Raw genomic sequence first — 18,800 nt, forward strand, 5'->3', positions numbered from 1 at the left:
GATCATGTTTATCCTACGCCGAAACATTTCTATTATGAAGGGAGGGGTCTCTTCTACGATGACAATAGCCCTGGCCATCTGGAGCAAGGAGTTACTGGATGGTTTGAGGAAATGCACTCACCACATCTCAACACAGTTAAAAAACACCTAACAGTGAATGGTACTGCATCTTACCAGGAGAGCTTGAGAGACTTGGAGAATGAAAGCCAAAGCCACGCCTAACTGAAACTCATTGTGTCAATTTTGCTTTTTAATTCATCACCCACTTGCATGTCTGATAAAAGTGCATAAAAACTCATCTCTACTAAACAATGCATGCCACAGGGTGTGGCTGTCATGTCATTACCTGGATCCGTTCATGTGCTCATATTCTCTTTTGACGTTGACCCTCACTGGCTGGTTGATCCACTCCTGTTGTGGGGGTAAGGGGTTGATTTTGTGGGTCTGGCCGTAGTCCTGTGTGCCAGATGCAGTCATATCTGTTTTGGGTAGAGGGGCAGCAGCAGCGTAGGGAGGCTCAAATAAGGACTGGTCTTCACTCACCACTGATAGCGCCTCCTGGAGGTGAAAATAACAAATCCTTGGTATTTCTTTCAAAATTCTTTAATGCTTGTGAGCTGTAGAGGTGTTATAGTAGGGTTTATTCTTTATAGCATCCCAATTTTGCACTATACTAAATATCTTTCTCTTCTGGCTTCACATGCATCAAAGCGAATGCTTGACACGAACAAATACAACTCAAATTTCTTAGTTGACACTATCCAGAAACTTGTGATGTCAAATTTCGAATCTCTAGTGTATTTTTTGTTTACAGTAATTATGTGCAGTTATGGGTCATATCGCTGTCTGGCATCCTCGGCGGTTTGTGTTTACAGGAGTAGTGGCTGTAGCTTCCTGTTGATGTTACGAGGACTTCAATCATGCCCACAGTGGAGTAGGGGAGATGCAGATAGGATGCCACAGGGCCTTCTGGTGTAGTAACATCAATAATGACAATAATATTAATCAAAACACACGGCCAGCAGCGGTCACCTAGTGGCTCCCATATAAAACGACAAAAATAAAAAATAAAAAGGTCTTCTAACTAACAGTTAACAGCATCCTAATCTAATAATCCTTATTCCTGGGCTGTAATTATTTTTTTCTTATCGCCATCTTTGTAATTTCACTGCACCCTGAAATTCCCCCTGTCAGGCCCTGGTGTGGCTACCCTGTCTGGTGCTGGGCTTCTCCCCACAGCAGAAGACTCAACAGAAGCATTTGGGTCACGGCTCCAGTGACCCCCCCTCTACTTTGACTCAGCTGGAGCAATGTAAGTTTATTAAAGAAAACAAACTCTGAAACGCTATGCGGCTTCAACATGCTCCTCATGTAATGTCTTGGAAGTAAAGACTGGATTATGGAGTTTGCTGGTCACATTTTAACATGAAGATGTCACCGGTTTGTGTCTGACAGGGAGCAGAGAAAGACAACGTCACCAAGTCAGATCTGTGCTCAGAATGTGTATACATGTTAACAGGAATGGAATGAGTTTTATATTCGTTTTTCCATTTATCTTTGTGGACAAGAATAAAACAAACAAATACAATGAAAGAAAAACAAAACAATAAAACTAAAGTTTAAAGTGAAATCATTACAGCCATATGCCTCTGAGGATCGGGCCTAGATCTGATGCGCATCTGGATCTGATAGGATGTGATGGCACAGCTTAGACTGAGACGTGTCTAATCCCCAAGGACTGAATTATTTCATTCCAACATGCCAGATATCTGCCTCGGGGGGAAAAAATGCTACTTGATATTCATTGATCAATATTTCCAACATGCAGCCGTTGCATTCTCAAAAATGTTGCTTTTATGAAAGTGAAATCCTCAAGATCTCACATAACTTCACTTCTATTCACTTCTAAGGCATTTCATGTGAGTGGAAAGTTTTCACTTGCCCTCATTTCAGTGCACTTTCTTTTTGTAGGACACATTTCTCTTGGTGCAATGGCATAACTAACTAATATATAAAATGCATGTATGCACATGCATTAACCTCCTAAGACCCGAACTCTTTCATGGCATGCATTTTTAATTTCTCTTTGCTATTTGGACGATTGGGACCTGATAAAGAATCACCAGATTTTTTTTGTATACCTGATTTTTGTTTCTAAGAAAATTGAGAGCCACATATGAAGACATTCGTTTTGAATTTTGATAAAACAGAGGCAGTAAAATGTCCTCGTGAGTGGATATCAGAATGTAGGATTTTGGTCTAGACAACCCAAAATGTGATGTCCACATATGTGGACGCCAGGTTCTAGGAGGTTAAATACAACAATGAAAAAAAGAGAAAAAAGGTGAGAAGACTCTCTCATCAGCTACAGTTTGAGAGCTTAATAAGGGACCTAATGTCCCAACCTTCTCTAGAACTTCAGTAATAACAATCGGGGTGTCTGTTGTATTGGTGCTTTTCTTATTACTGCAGTGAAAAATGATATGTTACATAAAACTTATCCAATGATCAGAAGAGATGTTTGATAGTGTCTGATACTCACTGCAGTGGAAAAAAATGTTAACATTTGTATGTGCCATTTAGCACCATCTGTTGCCTCTGTGTTGGTTGTGTTTACAGAACTGGATGCAAAACATAGATAAAAAATGATTTACGGTGCATGGTTGTGGCAAATAAACCGGAGCTTTACGGGCTTTTCGCAAACTGGAATATATAGTTTTGTGTTTAACGCTGTGATGATTTGGATTAGCAAGCCTCAATGATGGTGTTCCTTTAAACGTTGAGGAAACGTCAGGTCTACGGGCTATGGCAACTGTAGACCAAACTAGGGATTTTGTAATATACGACTCTTCAGGTTAATGGGTGGATTAAAAAAAAGAAGAAGAAGAAGAAGAAGAAGAAGAAAAGGAAAAGCTGACCCTCTTAACCGTCTGCCAGAATTAGACTTTCCAGCGATTTTCATCAGTGGATCTGTCATAGTCTGAACACTGGCAGCAAGACACATTATCTGAGCAGAGCACAGCAGCTAGTTTGTGGATGATAAAGTGTAAGAGAGTGAGGGAATGTCTCATTGCAGCCTGATAAAGGGTTTGTTAACTACTATGACTGTTGCACGTTATATTTACAATGACATATCAGGCTGCACAATTGGAGCAATGATTGGCAAGTGGTGTGTGCCCATCAGGATTGGAGTACTCTTTATTTTTATTCGTTTTGTTTTGTTTTAGATAGGGGTACAGCACTCTCGCAGAAGAAGCTGAAAGGATGAGAGAACAGAGCCAATTAGGAACACACACATACTACCAGTGAGAGCTACAGGCAGCCGATTACACACTCTTTGTCTGCCTAAAATCGTCCTAAGATAAGTTGAAAATGTGTTAAGCACCAAAGAGGAACTTCTCCTGAAAAATTATAATCACACACACACAAATCTCCAGAAACTTCCTGAAATTTAAAGATTTTTTTTAATTAATCCTTTAAAGTCAATTCCCCAAAGCATGCTTTCTGCTTTTTTTCACTATAGCTCTCCGCAGTAACCAGACAAAGGGGAAAAACATCAAATAAATCATAGCTCAGCTGTGGATCAGCCCGCACCATTATGACCATTGTGTGAGTGTGACACCTGCTGGGAGCAACCTCTGTTCTGTTTACATCAGCCAAGTCTATCTCCGCAAATGCGTCACTACGTGTCTGGGAGCTGGCTGGATACTGCGTGGAATAACTCCACATCCAGACTACACGTGTATCTGTTTGGCGTTCACACACAGCCATCTACCAGGAGCCACCCACGGAGAGGGAGGGGGGGCATTCCTGTCTTTTGTTTAAGGAGGAAGAGGAAACCTGTCAGGAAAAGATTGTGTAGAACAGGAAGCTCTCATGGCTAGAGAGTCCTTCCTTTCTTTAGCGAGCATGAATGCAAGTAGCAGCCAGTCGTTTACACCAAAAGGATTCAATTATGATTGCATTAATTGTAATGCAGCTTCTTACTTTGTTAGACAACCCAGGCTGATATAGTCATGTCCTCTTGCAGCCGTGGGGGGTAATTTACTTCAAGTGCGCTACAAAACAATCACAGCGCTGTGGGCGATGAGCGATTTAAGGCTATATGTAGACTGACATTTTTTTTTGTCTGGCCAACGTTTACACTCTTCCAAAACTCACACCACACCCAGCCGCCACAAACTAGCTACTTTAAATTTCCGAAAGAAAAATAAATCGCATTAGGTTTTCTTGCAACAATAAGAGTGAATACAGATGCTTCATTCTTCCCAGCTCACACTTGTTAACTAAACGCGTTGCAGGGTGAACTTAATAGGGACTTTGCCATTCAACATCTGGTGGCTTCAGCCATAATGCATCTGGAATTTGACTGATGGGGGGGCCGGTAGCCAGTGTTAATGTAGACCAGCGCTCAACCAGCAGCAGCACCATTTCAAAATAGTTGTGTAACTGCACGAGGAGCAAGCCAAGGTATCGTTGTGAAGGTTTGCGGTTTAAAGTGTCGCAAACCGTGCAGTTACTGTGTGAAGTAACCGTATGACAGGCTTCCTTACACTTTCACAAATCTCCCTGTCCGGCAGCGGAGGGGATAACAGAAACAACAACCAACAGAAATACAGGGAGGAATGTGATTCTTCTTCTTTTGTGGTAAATTCTAAGCCGTCAGAGTTTTTAACCTAGACGAGATCTTCGTACCGAGCTGGGCGATGTGCCACACCACTGTTGCGCAGCTCGACACATCTATCCAGCGGTACATCCAGTCATGGCTATTGCTCAGCCCCCGCTGTCCAGACAAAACCAAATCGCTGAACACAAGTATTACTTATGACTACAGGAAAGTACAGTCTACATGGGTTTGTATGAAACAATTCATCGCTCCTTTGTGCCTTTCCAGACGCGCGTAATTATGCGCTCGGTCCCCCAAATCCAAAGGGTGATCTCTGATTTAGCCTCGAATCCACACCACAGCAGTGCCCTCGCAACCAGTCAGATAATATATATTTAAATATATGTATATACAAAAAGCGAGAAGGATACTTTCAAAGAAAGAAGAAGGAAATCGGGTTACCCGCTTTCAGACCGACAGAAAAAAGCCGCTCATCTTTGCCTGACTGGAGATCCCAGCTCACAGACGACACAGAGGAGTATTTCAAACCATTGCTTAAAAAAAAGGAGGCGCAACTTCGAAAAAAAGCAGTCTCCCACAAACTCATACACCCCGTTCTCCACCCTTACCTTAATAGTTCCGTCCATTTTGCGCAATTTTCAGCGGACCCGGACGATACCCCAAACATGACACGCTCCTGAATTAATTCCAGTCCCCGGTATGTGGCGGAGAGAAAGAGACACTTTTACCGGATTGCGTTTTTTCTTTCCTCTAAATTTGGGAAGTGAAGTCACCACTGTTGAGAAGGTTGAGAAGGAAGCTGTGTGTCACCGAAAGCCCTGCCTTCAAAAAAGCAGGATACTGTCCCAGAGAGATAAGCAGGGAAAACAATTGAGTGTTCGCTCCGCTGTTATGTTTTTCTGGTCGGAAATATTTACAGGATGGCTGCTTGCGTTGTGCACAGCCATTGCTGTGTAGCCTGCAGTAAAATTGTGTTGTGTGTTTTGCTTTCCCAGTAATGCCACAGATGGTGTGGAATGGTTTACTATTTCTCCGGCTTATGAATTATTCCTGCTCATATTTGACTGAGATTTTGTGGAAAGAGGTTTTACTGTCGCCGGACAATCTAAGTTATGCGATTGCATGTTTTAGAGCGCTTTTGGTTAACGCCTACACTTCAGACTTACATCTGGCCACTACCTCCGATTCTCTATAAATCAGCCTATTCTCTCTTTAAAAAAAATAAAAAATAAAATAATGTTTATTATATACATAGTTAAAGTGATACATTAAATAAACATTGTCTTTGAACCTAGACAGATGTTGGACACATCTGACTAGGTTCGATGTAGCTCTAAATCAAATAAGGAGAGCAACCTGAACACCTCTGAGAGGAATTGTTGTAAACTCTTTTTTTTTTCTATGAAGCCTTTTGTGGATTTCTTTTTTCCCTGAGACACCATTAATAAAATCCAAGCATTTAGCTCCAACCGCACTATAATCTAAGGGTCTGGGCTACACGTGTGCGTCTGCTGTTCAGCACAGGGCTAAAAGGATGAAGCTCAGAATGCATCAACATAAGCCCACTAAAAAGGATTATTATTATTATTCGATATATTTACGTTTTTGTCAATTTAATCATAGCTTTTTAAACTTCAAGCTTTCTGTTTTACTCCATGTTTGCTTAAGTCTAAAAAAGAAACCCCAGATCCCCACCCCCACATATATTTCCTCTTCTTTTACCCCACGAAATTCCTCCTCATCAATTTAGACCCAATTTCAGGCACATGCTAGACGAGTAACCAGGTCTGAATATGACCAGACTAATAACACTACATTTGTTAATTCTGAAAGACGGGACACATTTACATCCAACAAAACGGGTAACTAACTTTAGAAGCCTTTAAAATGTTCACCTTAACCAAGGTTCCGCAATTGCAGGAGTCTGAGTACAAAATAAAATAAAATGAGAGACTTTCTTTGCTAAACTGAATGCACCTGGTTACAGTGTAATTAAGATAATAATGATTATGAATATTCTTGTGATTTTGAGGGGTGGTTTCGCTTTGAGGATCGGCCTCAGTGTGCACAAAAAAGAAGCTGGGAGCTGCTGCCAGCGAAGACTGGCAGCAGGGCCGGCCTGTCTGCTCTCGGCTTGGGGGTCTGGTGAAGCTGTGGGCCCCCACCCTTGGGACCACCACATCTGGATCCTGCTAAGGGTCAAGGCTTCTCCTGCCTGAGGCCAGTTCAGACTCGTGTAATTAAGGGAGACACCTTGTTTAACTCTTCAGTGACTGGCTTGGGTTGTTTTTTGTTATTCTTATACATTCCAAAGTCTAAGGTTTTCAATTTTTTGTTGTTGGGAGACTGGTGATAAAGGGGGGAAATTAAAGAAGTACTTAAGCTGCGACCTTGAGCAAGTGACTTACTATAAGGTTTTATGATCAGCAATAAAGAAACAGATCTCTTCAAACACTCCATCCCACCAGTGTGTGATGTGCATCTTTGGATTTATGTCACTTTCCATTAATAAAAATACACTCATCCCGCTGTGGTGCCAAAATCAGTTTAGGTAACATAAATAAACGAAATATCTTTGGAAACAGAGCTGCAAATTTCCAGGACATTATCAAATGATGCAACCCCCCCCCCCCCCCTCCTGCTTAAAGAAAAGAAAATATGTGATTTTGGAAGTTAACATGTCCTTCTGATTCAAGGCCATAACCTACCTGCCACTCTGATTTATCAAGAAGACTGGGGGGTTGGTGGTGGCAGAATCTACATAGATCATAATGAATACTGTGGTAACAAACATTTTGGAAGGCCAATAAACAAATGCAAGTTGGTTTACACAGCGAACCACAGAACATCTGGCTTGACGCTGGAACTAGACAGCCAGACATTTCTTCTTACACCACGAGCCAGTAGCTCCTCTGTCTCTCCGCTGGGGCAACGAGCCAGAGGTGGGCGGACACTATGGTGAGTTTATGTTCTGCAGCTTTTCAATTGTTAGGCCCATCCTTTTTCTTTAGCTTATAGAAGGATCTGCTGAGATTTGTCTTATGTAAATCTGATTTACAGTTAGTTAATGAGTTCAATTGAGTAATATGGTTATGGGGCGAAGACAAACAGTCTGTGAAAGGAGTGATAAATATATATCACTCCATTATATATATATATATATATATATATATATATATATATATATATATATATATATATATATATATATATATATATATATATATATATATATATATATATATATATATATATATATATATATATATATAATGGAGTGATATATATATAAGATTATTCTTTAACAATTTTTAAACACGAGTTCGCTACTCTTTGCCCAATGGTGTGCACCTTTGGCTATTCTTGAAGTGGGAAATACGTAAAGCGGGCCACTGAGTGTTGTGAGAAACACAACTGTTCTCAGAGTCCCGGTCCATGCGAGTCTGTTGGGGTTGCTGCTTATTAGAATGCAGACTTGTATTCAGATCATTCCTTCTCTGGGGCTAAAAGACAGCTCGAGTCAAAATACTGAGGGCAAAAAGTGGAGTCTGCAGCACATATAAGCACGAACTGTCTGGCCCCTCGCTCTAGGCCATAATTAATTTGAGATTTATTTTTATTGGAGAGTTCCAGTCTCGCCTGGCCTTAACCAAACAAAACCAAATGCTTGGCCGTGGATCCGCTTGAATGGGGAATATTTCTTTTTAAATTTTCTATTGAGGCGTGCCACATTCAGACCAACATCTCTTTGAGTGCGAGTGAGCCAGTGAGTGCTGGACTTGCACGCAAAAAAAAAAGAAAAAAAGAAAAAAAAGGCACAGGCTAACCCTCAACCCAAACAGGAGAATAGTAACTGTCATTCAACAAAGACTGGGATTAAAGCAAACGTAAGCAACCCGGGCTGCAAACTATAAGAGGCGAGCAAAATTGAAAGTTAACTCCCGATATCAACTTTTCTCCCTCACTGATCTCCTCTGTCTCACTCCCTCTTCTATATATATATATATATATATATATATATATATATAAATTTAATTTAAATTTTTTTTCTGAGGGAGCAGAAAGACTCTTTTAAATGCGTATTTTCTCCTTAAACATTCCCTGCTATTTAACTCTTTCACAACAAATCCGGAATTGTTCTGAGCCCCGAAACGCAGGATCTCTCAGCAGTGGCACAAACGCCGTTCCTGGATGAAAGGAGCCCTTATTCAAAAGGGAACGGGTCTTCAAAACATTAACAAGAAGCCCGTGGGAAAAAAATACCTTGATTATGAAGATATTACAGCAATTTTGCTCCTGCACAATGACTTATTTTAATGAGGCGCAATCCAGGCAATCAGACCCGTGCAGATTATTTTGATGGATTTGGGAGTGAACGTCACGCAGCCACCCAAGTTTACTTACACTTGTTGACATCTTCTAGTCTTACACACACACACACACACACACACACACACACACACACACACACACACACACACACACACACACACACACACACACACACACACACACGTAGCAATAAAGAGAAACACTTAATGGTTTCAGCCACAGACATGCGGCTGTAGCAGTTGCAGGTAGTCACGCCGAGCCATGTGTGACGTGATGCAGGTTTATGTGAAAACCAGATGTGCGCTGTTTGCTTTATTTACATTTTTAGGACCAAGAGAAAGAGAGACTCAGAGAGAGAGGGAGAGAGAAGTTCGTGACGTCAGACATGTTTATGACCCGTAATAGCAGCATTTTTGGAGTAAAGAGGGAAAAAAAGTTGAGTCGAGTTTGGTAAATCACACAGACCACAGATCCACACTTCAGCACTGACTTGACAGTGTAAACATGTAGGCTTTTTCCACGCGAAGAAAAATAAAATGCCCCCGGTAGGTACTCAGGCTACAGGTGTCAGACTTAGAAAATAATACAAAAATAAGTAGCATTTAAAAATTTCAACAGGCGCATAAAATCAGCATAAAAAAAGCCCATTTTGGCAACAGGCGGGGGTAGAAACACTGGTTTTAAATACAAATAAAGACAGTGGTTTGCTAAAGGTTTTAACATTCAGTATCATTTCACTGTGCGCAGTCTTCAATGAAAGGACCCCAAATTGTCCCTCAAACATTACCTGATCCAAGAGACGGTGGTGTCTTACCTTGACGTAAGACGACGTGTCAGGGACAGTTTGAAACATGTCTACTTGACAGAGACAGGCCCAAGGGTGCTCAGTGTCCAATGGGCCCTGAGAAAAAGGAAAAGAAGACAAACAATTATCGAGATTTCTTTCACCATTATTTATTGATTTTATTATTTCATTTAAACGTTATTTACACTTGCTGAACTGCAAACATCCACAGAGTACCGCGTGTTTTCACGTGTTTTGAGAAGTCCGGCGTAGTGCACACATGGGTTACCACTTCCACCAAAATAAAGAGAAAGTCAAATTTGCTTAATGGCCCCCGTGCACGTCAGACTCCACGCATAATGGCTGGATTCATTCATAAAGCTCTCATTTTTTTTCACCAGTGGTCAGCGGTATTAGATACGGGTACCTTTTAATTACCGCTGTCCATAGCTGACATTCAGAAACACCATTAGACGGAAATTACACCACTGACCTACTGCTAACATGGATGAATTACTTCATGTCGCCCAATAGGAGTTGGGCAGAAAAAAGAAAAAGAAAAAGGAGGGCCCCATCCCAACCCCCATCACGTTTTCCCCCTAAAGCTTACCACATATTGAAACACTTTTCGCTTTAATAAGTGCAGCTTACAAAGTCTAGGGTGAAAGGGCACTTAGAGGACGGTGTTTTTTAGTCCATTCCCTCCCTCTGCAATTATTAGGAAGGCAACGGCACACGGCACCAGAAATGGCTCTTGTGCTACGTGATAAAGCAAATAAATGTATATGGACTTGCAGGACGCACCATTAAAGCTTAACATATTTTAACAAGGCGTACGGGACATCGTCGTCCTGTTCAGCAGCTATGCTGCGATGTGTCATGATTAGAAGCATGCAGTCGTGGCCATATTTTGATAATCGATTTTTTTCCCCCTGCTGTACACATTTATATTTTTGATGCTGACTCCAGACCACGAGCCTTTGGCATCTTGTAGAAAACACCTGTCAAAAAATCCAAGAAAAAAAAAAACATGTTTATACCAGAGAGTCACAGCAACACAAGCTCTCTCTATGTGCAGCGCAATTTCGAGTCTCTTTTTCGTGCCTCGTGATAAATTGACCAAGGAAGAGTGCATTATACATGAACGTGGCACGGTTTTAAATCCCTTTATTTTGAAGTTTGTTTTTTTTCTTTCGATTCCTTCGGGCAAAAGCAGAGCTCGCCTCATAAAGTTCCCCAAATGCATCCAATTTCTACGCGGTAAAAAGACCATAGGATACCGCATCTGCAGCCAATTAGGCAGAGGAGGACTGGTGAATAACGGCGTGAACCTTTCTCCGAGACAGCCCCGTGGGCCGGGACCCCTCTAGTGTTACATTTTAAGCATCTTACCTTGCTGTTATCCATCACAAACGAGAGCCAACTGATTTTCGGCTAATACGCATTCCATTTTGTTTGTCTTACCTTCCCCAAAGTTAGACTGTGAAGAAGTGGCTTGAAAAAAGATTATCAGGTTATTGCTTTTCGATATAATTCGACCCTTAAGTGGGAAAAATAAAAGTCTGATGCAACGATACACGAAGATTAGCGCAACTATTAAGATGTAGCTGCTGCAGTTTCATTTCACTTTTGGAGTCATTCCGAAACGTCCACTCTCGCTCGAGGTGCAAACTCTACATCCGTTTACGACGTGACTGGGCATCAATAAAAGCAATAAAACAAGCAGAAGTGATTTATTATCCTCCCGCATTCTCACCCACGCTGTGCACAGTTTACACGACTCCGTATTTTGAGGATTATTTTTCCTCACTCACCTGTCGTTGTTGTGCCAGACGCTTGATCTCTCTTTCTTGCTTTCCTTTTTCCGATTGCAGCTAATCACTCCCCCAATTTTAAATAATTAGTCCCGTCCAGGCAAAACCGTTTTCCGAATGATGATGACAGTGAGTTATTTTGAAAGGGGCAAAAAGGAGCGCCGGCTGTATGAATGGAAATGTTAGAGAGATTGAAAAGCCGCGACCAATGAGCAGAGAGAGAAAAACCTCCCCTCGCCCGGCGGTGTGAGGCCACTGAACCATGAAATAAGGGAGAAGCAGAGAGAGGGAAAGAGCGTCATAAAGGTGATTTATAAAGCCTGTTGAAAGAAAGTGTCGATATATTTTTTAAGTGCAAAAAAAAAAAAGATATTTTGAGCAGCTTTATTATTTATTACAACGAGCAGGCAAATATCAGACAGATGGCACATTGGGCAAACTTCAAAAAGAAACCAGAGCCACCTTTTGTGTTCAACAAACTTGTTGTTACCTATCCAGAATAAAGTTGTAAACAAAGTTCGTTCGTGGGTGTAATTAAAACATAAAGCAATTTATATGACAGATACTGAGCAAGCCTAAAAGTGTTATCCACAAGAAACTGACTTAGTGAGGAAATCTCCCTCTGCCACGCAAACAAGCACCCCCTCCAGTTATTAATACTGATGCTAATATTAATAATCAATTATCTCTCAGGAGTAGCTTTTCCGTTCATGTTCCTCTCTGTCCTCACGGTGACAGTCCCCGCAGGAATAAAACAGCAAAACGAGTTCCTTTTCCTGCTTCTGACCCCACTCGCTTCACTAAATTCATTTCCTTCACGTCTCTGCCCTCATCTTCGACTCGTAGTCCTCCAAAGGGTGTGGGGGCAATTCACGGTGAGGAAAGTCGCCCAACCATAGCATTTTATAGCCTCATCAAGGTTGCTATTTCACGCAGGGCAACCAAAGTGAAACAGAGAAGTTGGTTGTAACTTGTTGCGTGCGAGAGCCTATAAGATATGCTTAAAATGAGTGTGAAATGTTGGATCTGATGCGGCTTTTTTAAGACCTCTCATACTTTGTAACATACTTACATACTTGTCAGAGCAGAGCTGTAATGTCCGCCTCCATAGCCTACTTTTGTGATGGGATTGCTTCAGGCTATAAAACGAGGTCAAGAAAATAAATACATTTATGTTTTTTTCTGACACATGTCTTTAATGACAGGCGTCCGAAAACAGTCTTAAAACGCTAAGATATGGCCTACCGAGCGCCTTCACTCATTCTTTTACAGTGATGGGGTCATCTGGTAAAAAGGTCGTCTTTCATCACCGGCTAGACCTTCTGTTTGTTGCACCGTTTCCTAATGCAGTGATTAAGAACAACAACGCTGATAATAGTGTTCCCAGCATGAAACAATTGGCGGAAATCCCAACATCCTTTTTACTGAAAAATGGCATTCATGCGCCTGCTTTGTTGCCTTCCTCAGGGTACAGCAGAAGACTTTTCTAACACATTTGAACAGCAGCTACTACAGTTTTACAAAAAGAAATAGACAAAAAACAACAACAACAACAACAACAACAACAACAACAACAACGAAGACAGAGTATATGTTCATCTATATGCTGCACAGTGCAGGGTTTTATTAACATCCAGCTGTCTCAGTCCAAAGAAAGCCCAGGCTTTTATTTATTTTTGTTCACTCTCAAATCAACACTGAATGCCTCCCATATTTACTGAAATCTAATTTTTGTGAACAACAGGAAACAGAAGTTGTCATATATTAACACTGGGGGACAGTTTTACACCTATAGTGTTGCGCTATCTTGCACTTTTCACTGTTGTTGTTTTTTTGGGGGGGTTTCCCTGAGACTGATAGTAAATGTGTAATGTGGCTCATTATGCCTCCTGCTAATGGTCCAGGCAAACATGCTGGCAGCTTTATGTGTCTTGTTTTAATATTGTTTAGCATCTAAGCCCTAATGTTGCAAACAGAATCTCATTGTGTGCTTAAGCAAGCAGACGTAACCCCTCTCTGCCGCCGGTGCCGAGCAATCTGCCATCAGCAGTTTTGCCACAAGCAGTCGACTGCTAGTCCTCGCTCTGCACTGCTATGTTAACATTTGAGAGCGCCTCTTCTCTTGGGATTCACAACAGAAACACTTTTATTTGAGATGATGCGGGCAAACCTGCAGACATCTGTGATTGCATCGCTCAGAGTAAATGAAGCTCCTCGCTCTGAACTGTAATGAGTTATTTATTTAGCTGAAGAGGCTACTGAGAGATGATCTGAAGATGGAGATTATTGGTCCAATCCAAACCTTTCTTTTGTAGCTCCTGGGGGAGAGAGAAAATGGCAGTGTGGCACCAGGGAAGGCAGGGCAGAACCTCAAATGTTTTCACGCAAGCTCCCAGGCACTTATGATCCAGACGTGGAATGGTGCTTTTGCACTGGGCTCATGTTCAAAAGAGTGAAAGCCACTATATGTATCTTGTGTATGTGTGTGTATGCCTGTGTGTGTGTGAGTACGCTGAACAACAGCAAGGAGATGGCAAAATGTAAAAAGTGACAGATGAGGTTCTTTTGGGAAGACTTCAACCATCTACCCTCTCTGAATTCTCGAATAAAACAAGCTGAAGGAAGGAGAAAGTAAAAGTTTCTTTTCAGCTGCTTGCAAGGGCAAAGACACTAAACCAGCACCAGAGTGTGGAGTGAAAACAACAAAGAAACAATCACAAAGCTGCATTCTGTAGGTCCATAGCAGACAGCAGCCCACTTCTGTGCACGTGTGTGTAGTGATAATTAGAGAGGGGAAGTATTAAATTAAAGCAAAGCAGTCATTTTATGAGCCAAGCATTTATGAAGGTAATAGCGTCCCTATAAATCAACGACCTCCCGATGTCTCTTAATGTGTTTCCCCTTCGTCAGGTCCGGAGAAAAGCACTGATACTTCAACTATTTGACCCCCACCTGTTCAGTCTTGGTATTTTCGCTCCTGGGAATAATGCTGAGACCAGAGCTTGGGAGTGGTGTTGAGACAAAACGCACGCTGCCACTTCACACAGTGTGTTCTGGTATGTCTTTAATCAAAAGAAGAGTGGTCGGTGTCTTTTTGTGAGACACCTTGTCCACATAATTGCTTTCCCCAACACCACAAATTGGTCTGAATTCACAACCTCATACACACTGGTCTTCCAGACCACCTATCCCATGCCAGTTCAGCCGTAAGTGTTGGCACACCCTGCCTCTATAGTCCAGACAGGACATGGGAAACCAAGGTGCTCGCTTTACATTTTAAATCAGTCTCACTTGCCAAGGGGGGAGTCATCCCTACACGAACAACACGAGGCTGAAATAAAGCCCCAGAAAATGACTGCTCCTGTGGAAAAAAAAAACAGTTGGGAGAGTGAGAGCAGGAGGAAAGCAGTGCCATTTAGAAAGCCTAAATCATCCCCTGAACTATAAATCCTGTGACCACTCATCATTCAGCAGCATTTTAAAAACCCCTTAAAGAAAAACACTGAGTGAAATGAATATGCTGTCACCTCTCATTTGGGTCTGGCCCACTAGCTCAATAAGAAAAGTGTTGTTCCCTGGAAGGCTGCTAGTCTGAGCTGAGCTCTCAGGTTTAGGGTTTGCCCCTGTCCCTCATTCTCAATGCTTTGAGGCCCAAGTCTCTCTCGTTCCTCCCCCACGTCCCCCCAGACATGTCTGACAGGCTGAACTCGATGTGGGCTGCTCACCAGACTACAAAAATCATTCATCTGTGGCTTCAGACGGTCAAATCTGGATCTAATAAAGGGAGCCTGCCTATTGATCCTATTTACAAGGGACGGCAGTGCAAACTCTTACCACTTGGGGGCTCTGTAGCTCAAGTTTGTGACGGCTTCTTGATCACTCTGGTACAGTTGCTCATCATAGGAGATAGGAAGGGCGAAATCTTCTAAGTAAACTGATGTGATTTGTTATTGAAACAGCATCTATTCCTGTCTTAATAACTTTTTTCACATTGATTTTCTTTTAAATGTCTTTTATCTAAAGGCAGCATTTTATATAAGTGTGTTAGCACAGATAAAAAAGAGATATTGACATCTGCAAGATAAGACATTCCTGTTCTGGACTATTTGAAGCTTTAAAAACAGAACTTGTGGGGTTATTGAATCCAAAGATAACAACAGTCTCCTCCTTTTCCAGCCATGACACAAACAACCACGTAGAATCAAAAATAAATAAAATAACCCATGAGTGTATTATGTATCGATAATGTCGTTTCCAGGTCGTTTCATTCTAAATATTAGGAGAGAAGCAGAGTGAAGGCACGGGGAAAATCCTCACACTGACAGAAAAGCCAGAAGAAGCATCTAAGAATGAAATGGGACGCATGGAGAATGAGTCAGAGCTACTTTCAGGGTTGTGTTTACGTGTCGGTGAGGGCACTACCCCAAACGCCTAGGCAAAACCACAGCATTCCATGTAAGTCTTAAAGAGACAGAGCGACGCTGTCATCGTGGGTATCTGGGGCGTAAAGCGTTAACATATGGAGAGGGCTATTTGAGACAGCTGGTGAGAGGCGCAGAATCAGTAGGTGGCTATGCCAGCACTACGATGGCATTCAAGTTGGGTGTCAGGTAATCTCTGAGAAAGTGCAGATTTATGCATTTTTTAAAATTTCACATTAGTTTCACTAAAATTGGACTCTTTTTTTCTTTTTGATTGAAATCCAAACAGACTTGTGGCTTGTGTCTTGCTACAGCTAAAAAAGAAAAAGGGGACAAAAACACAGGTTACTGTGGCTACATTTCGGAGACACTACAGAGGGCAGAGTTGAGCCGTGAAACAAGTGCGAGGAGAGGAGAGCTCCACACACGAGCAGAGGCAGGCTTGTGTTTGAAACTTTTTCTGTATCAATCACAAAGATTTGATTTAAGATTTGCCAAAAAAAATAATAAATTAAAAAAAAAATACCAGAAGGTCAACTACACAACCAGTATTTCTGCCTTGCTAGCACTGCCATGCTAGTCCCTGATGTTACACAGGTTTCCAGAGGTTTCTAGGTAGGTGAACTGAGGTGTATTCTTGTATCTAGTTTGTAGTTTTAGCTAAAATCCTTCACAACGTGGCAAAACTGGCGCATACAAGAAGCTAGTATTAATTCTGAAAGTGTCTTCACTCAACATACAGACAGCAGAGTGGCTTGAGAAGTCTGAAGATGACAGGCCCAGTTTACATGCAGAGGAAAAAAAAGCTCACTGCTAGGAAGAGCACAAACCAAGACGAGAAAACGAGAGAACGGTGTAGGTGTGAGGAGAGAGGTGAGAGAGCGGTAATGGTGTTAATGTTGACAATCGGTTACAGAGAGGGCGAGAGAAAAAGAAAGTGTGTTGGTTCAAGGGCGTTTTGCAGAGAGGGGTAACTGGGAGGGAACGAGAGGATGCAGAGAAGGAAATGAATGGAAGTGAGGGGGGGCAAAAAGAGAAACAGTCTGTTTCCTCACTTAAAATCCAGGGCACAATATGGAAATCCTTAAACCGTCAACGGTGCTCTAAAAATAGCCCCCTTTTTCTGCACAGTAAGAGTTGGAAGTGGGAGTAGGAGTAGGAATGAGTGAGGTGAGGGTGAGCGGTGGCGTCTGGCAGTTGGAAATGGTAGAAACAAAGAAACACCAACCTGCAAGACAGCTGTGAAAAGCAGTGGGTCAGAGAATAAGAGGCCTCAGATAGAGAGAGAGACTAAGTGTGCAGGACTGAAAGAGTGAAAGTGGATGAGAGACGACCCCGATTGAGATGAAAGACTTCCCTGTAAAACTCTCTTTGGTTCTGGAAATAGTCAAGTGAAATTGGCTGGGATCAAACCATTGCTTACCTGTGGCATACAAGGAACTTGGTGCAATTAGCAAGTTTTGTTTTAACTGAGAGAATTAATGACACCTGTGTTTCTGATTTACATCACACATTCAGGGAAGGACTGAAAACAGCACAGAACCCCTTGAAAACGAGCCACTGAAAAGCAGCTCTTTCTTTGCTCTCATCACCCTGATAACCCCTCCTCTGCAGGTTACTCCACAGCCCATCACTGGCTAAATATATGCTGAACAGAAATGCTACTAGTGGCTGCATTATTATCAGTATTAAGACTCTAATGAGGATTTTGTGGTCAAAAAGTGGCCACAAAATACAAAGGTAGATTTGCAGACTCAGTTACCTAACAGATGGAAGCAGATTAACAAAGTGGTTATCTACAACATGACATTTCCTTTGGTGACTAAGCCCATGCTGTTTTACATGTGCTTAGTCACACACGTAAAATAGCATTTCAGAGACAACATTTCAGAGACACTTTGACAGCCATCATGACCCTTAACATGGCTTCACAGCCTTGCCCATTGTAACGCAGCACTATGATACAGCATAATATGAGGCTTTTAATGTCACAGCTTTCCTCTTAAATCAGATGGAAGCTGGTTAATGGTCCCATATCCCTGATTGGGTTGCTTTGCCTTGATATACACTAATATACAATGCATAGTGTTGCACTCATAAACAGCTCAGGACGAATGTGCAAATCTCAAGTTATCGGATGAAAATCGTGTAATCTCTCTGTGTTTATTTCTGGTAGCACTGAGCACCAAATTCCAACCCACGTTCTCATATTAAGATAATCATTAATAACATTAGTAATAAATATTATCATTAAATTTTTTACAGACAGGCAATTTTCCTGGTTCTTGTAACTGTGCTGTGATCATACACTTTGATCCAGTGGTAATTAATAATTACAGATATATTTCTAATCGTTATTTCCTCTGCCAAATTTAAAAAAAAGAAAAAGTTTTTAAAATATAGAAGAAATATTTTTGAACTGACAGTATGTATAAATACCAGTATGGTTTCGTAACAAATCATAGAACTGGAACAGCTCTTACCAAAGTCATCAGTGACCTGAAGAGCAACAGTGATTCACAGAGTTTCATTCTGACTTCTGCTTGATCTCACTGTTGCCTTCGACTCTGCTGATCTTGACATTTTAATTCAAAGGCTTCATGATTCAGTCAGGTTCTCGACCGCTTTCATACCTAAAGGGCAGCGGTTTTTATGTTTCAATAAGTAGTTTTAGAACTGCGCAAATAAAACAGGTGTTCCTCAAGGGTCTTCTCTTCGTTCATTGCTCTTTAACTTTTACAAGCTATTGCTTGGTACTGTAATATATAAAAACATCTCCTTTCACTCTTATGCAGATGATATACAGTTGTACCTATTATTTT

The 18,800-nt window shown here is 41.6% G+C and overlaps 1 protein-coding gene across 7 annotated transcripts in view; it reads right to left on the reverse strand.

Moving 5' to 3' along the window:
• The window catches only part of fli1 (Fli-1 proto-oncogene, ETS transcription factor), a 30,276-nt gene extending 18,662 nt beyond the window's left edge, over window positions 1-11,614 (reverse strand). For 2 of the 7 annotated variants that reach the window (XM_026192256.1, XM_026192255.1), the window contains exons 1-3: window positions 11,558-11,614; window positions 9,774-9,860; window positions 347-558 (exon numbers count right to left, since the gene is read on the reverse strand). In XM_026192256.1, coding sequence (XP_026048041.1) covers window positions 347-558; window positions 9,774-9,812 — 251 coding nt within the window. In that variant the 5' untranslated portion in view covers window positions 9,813-9,860; window positions 11,558-11,614. Of the gene's footprint in view, window positions 1-346; window positions 559-5,068; window positions 5,176-5,235; window positions 5,863-9,773; window positions 9,861-11,207; window positions 11,227-11,557 lie in introns of those variants that run through there. The other 5 variants (XM_026192251.1, XM_026192250.1, XM_026192253.1 and 2 more) reach the window with 3 other exon arrangements.
• Between the last annotated feature and the right edge of the window lie 7,186 nt (window positions 11,615-18,800).

The sequence above is a fragment of the Astatotilapia calliptera genome, chromosome 14, assembly GCF_900246225.1.
Source record: "Astatotilapia calliptera chromosome 14, fAstCal1.2, whole genome shotgun sequence".
Classification (NCBI taxonomy): Eukaryota; Metazoa; Chordata; class Actinopteri; order Cichliformes; family Cichlidae; genus Astatotilapia; species Astatotilapia calliptera.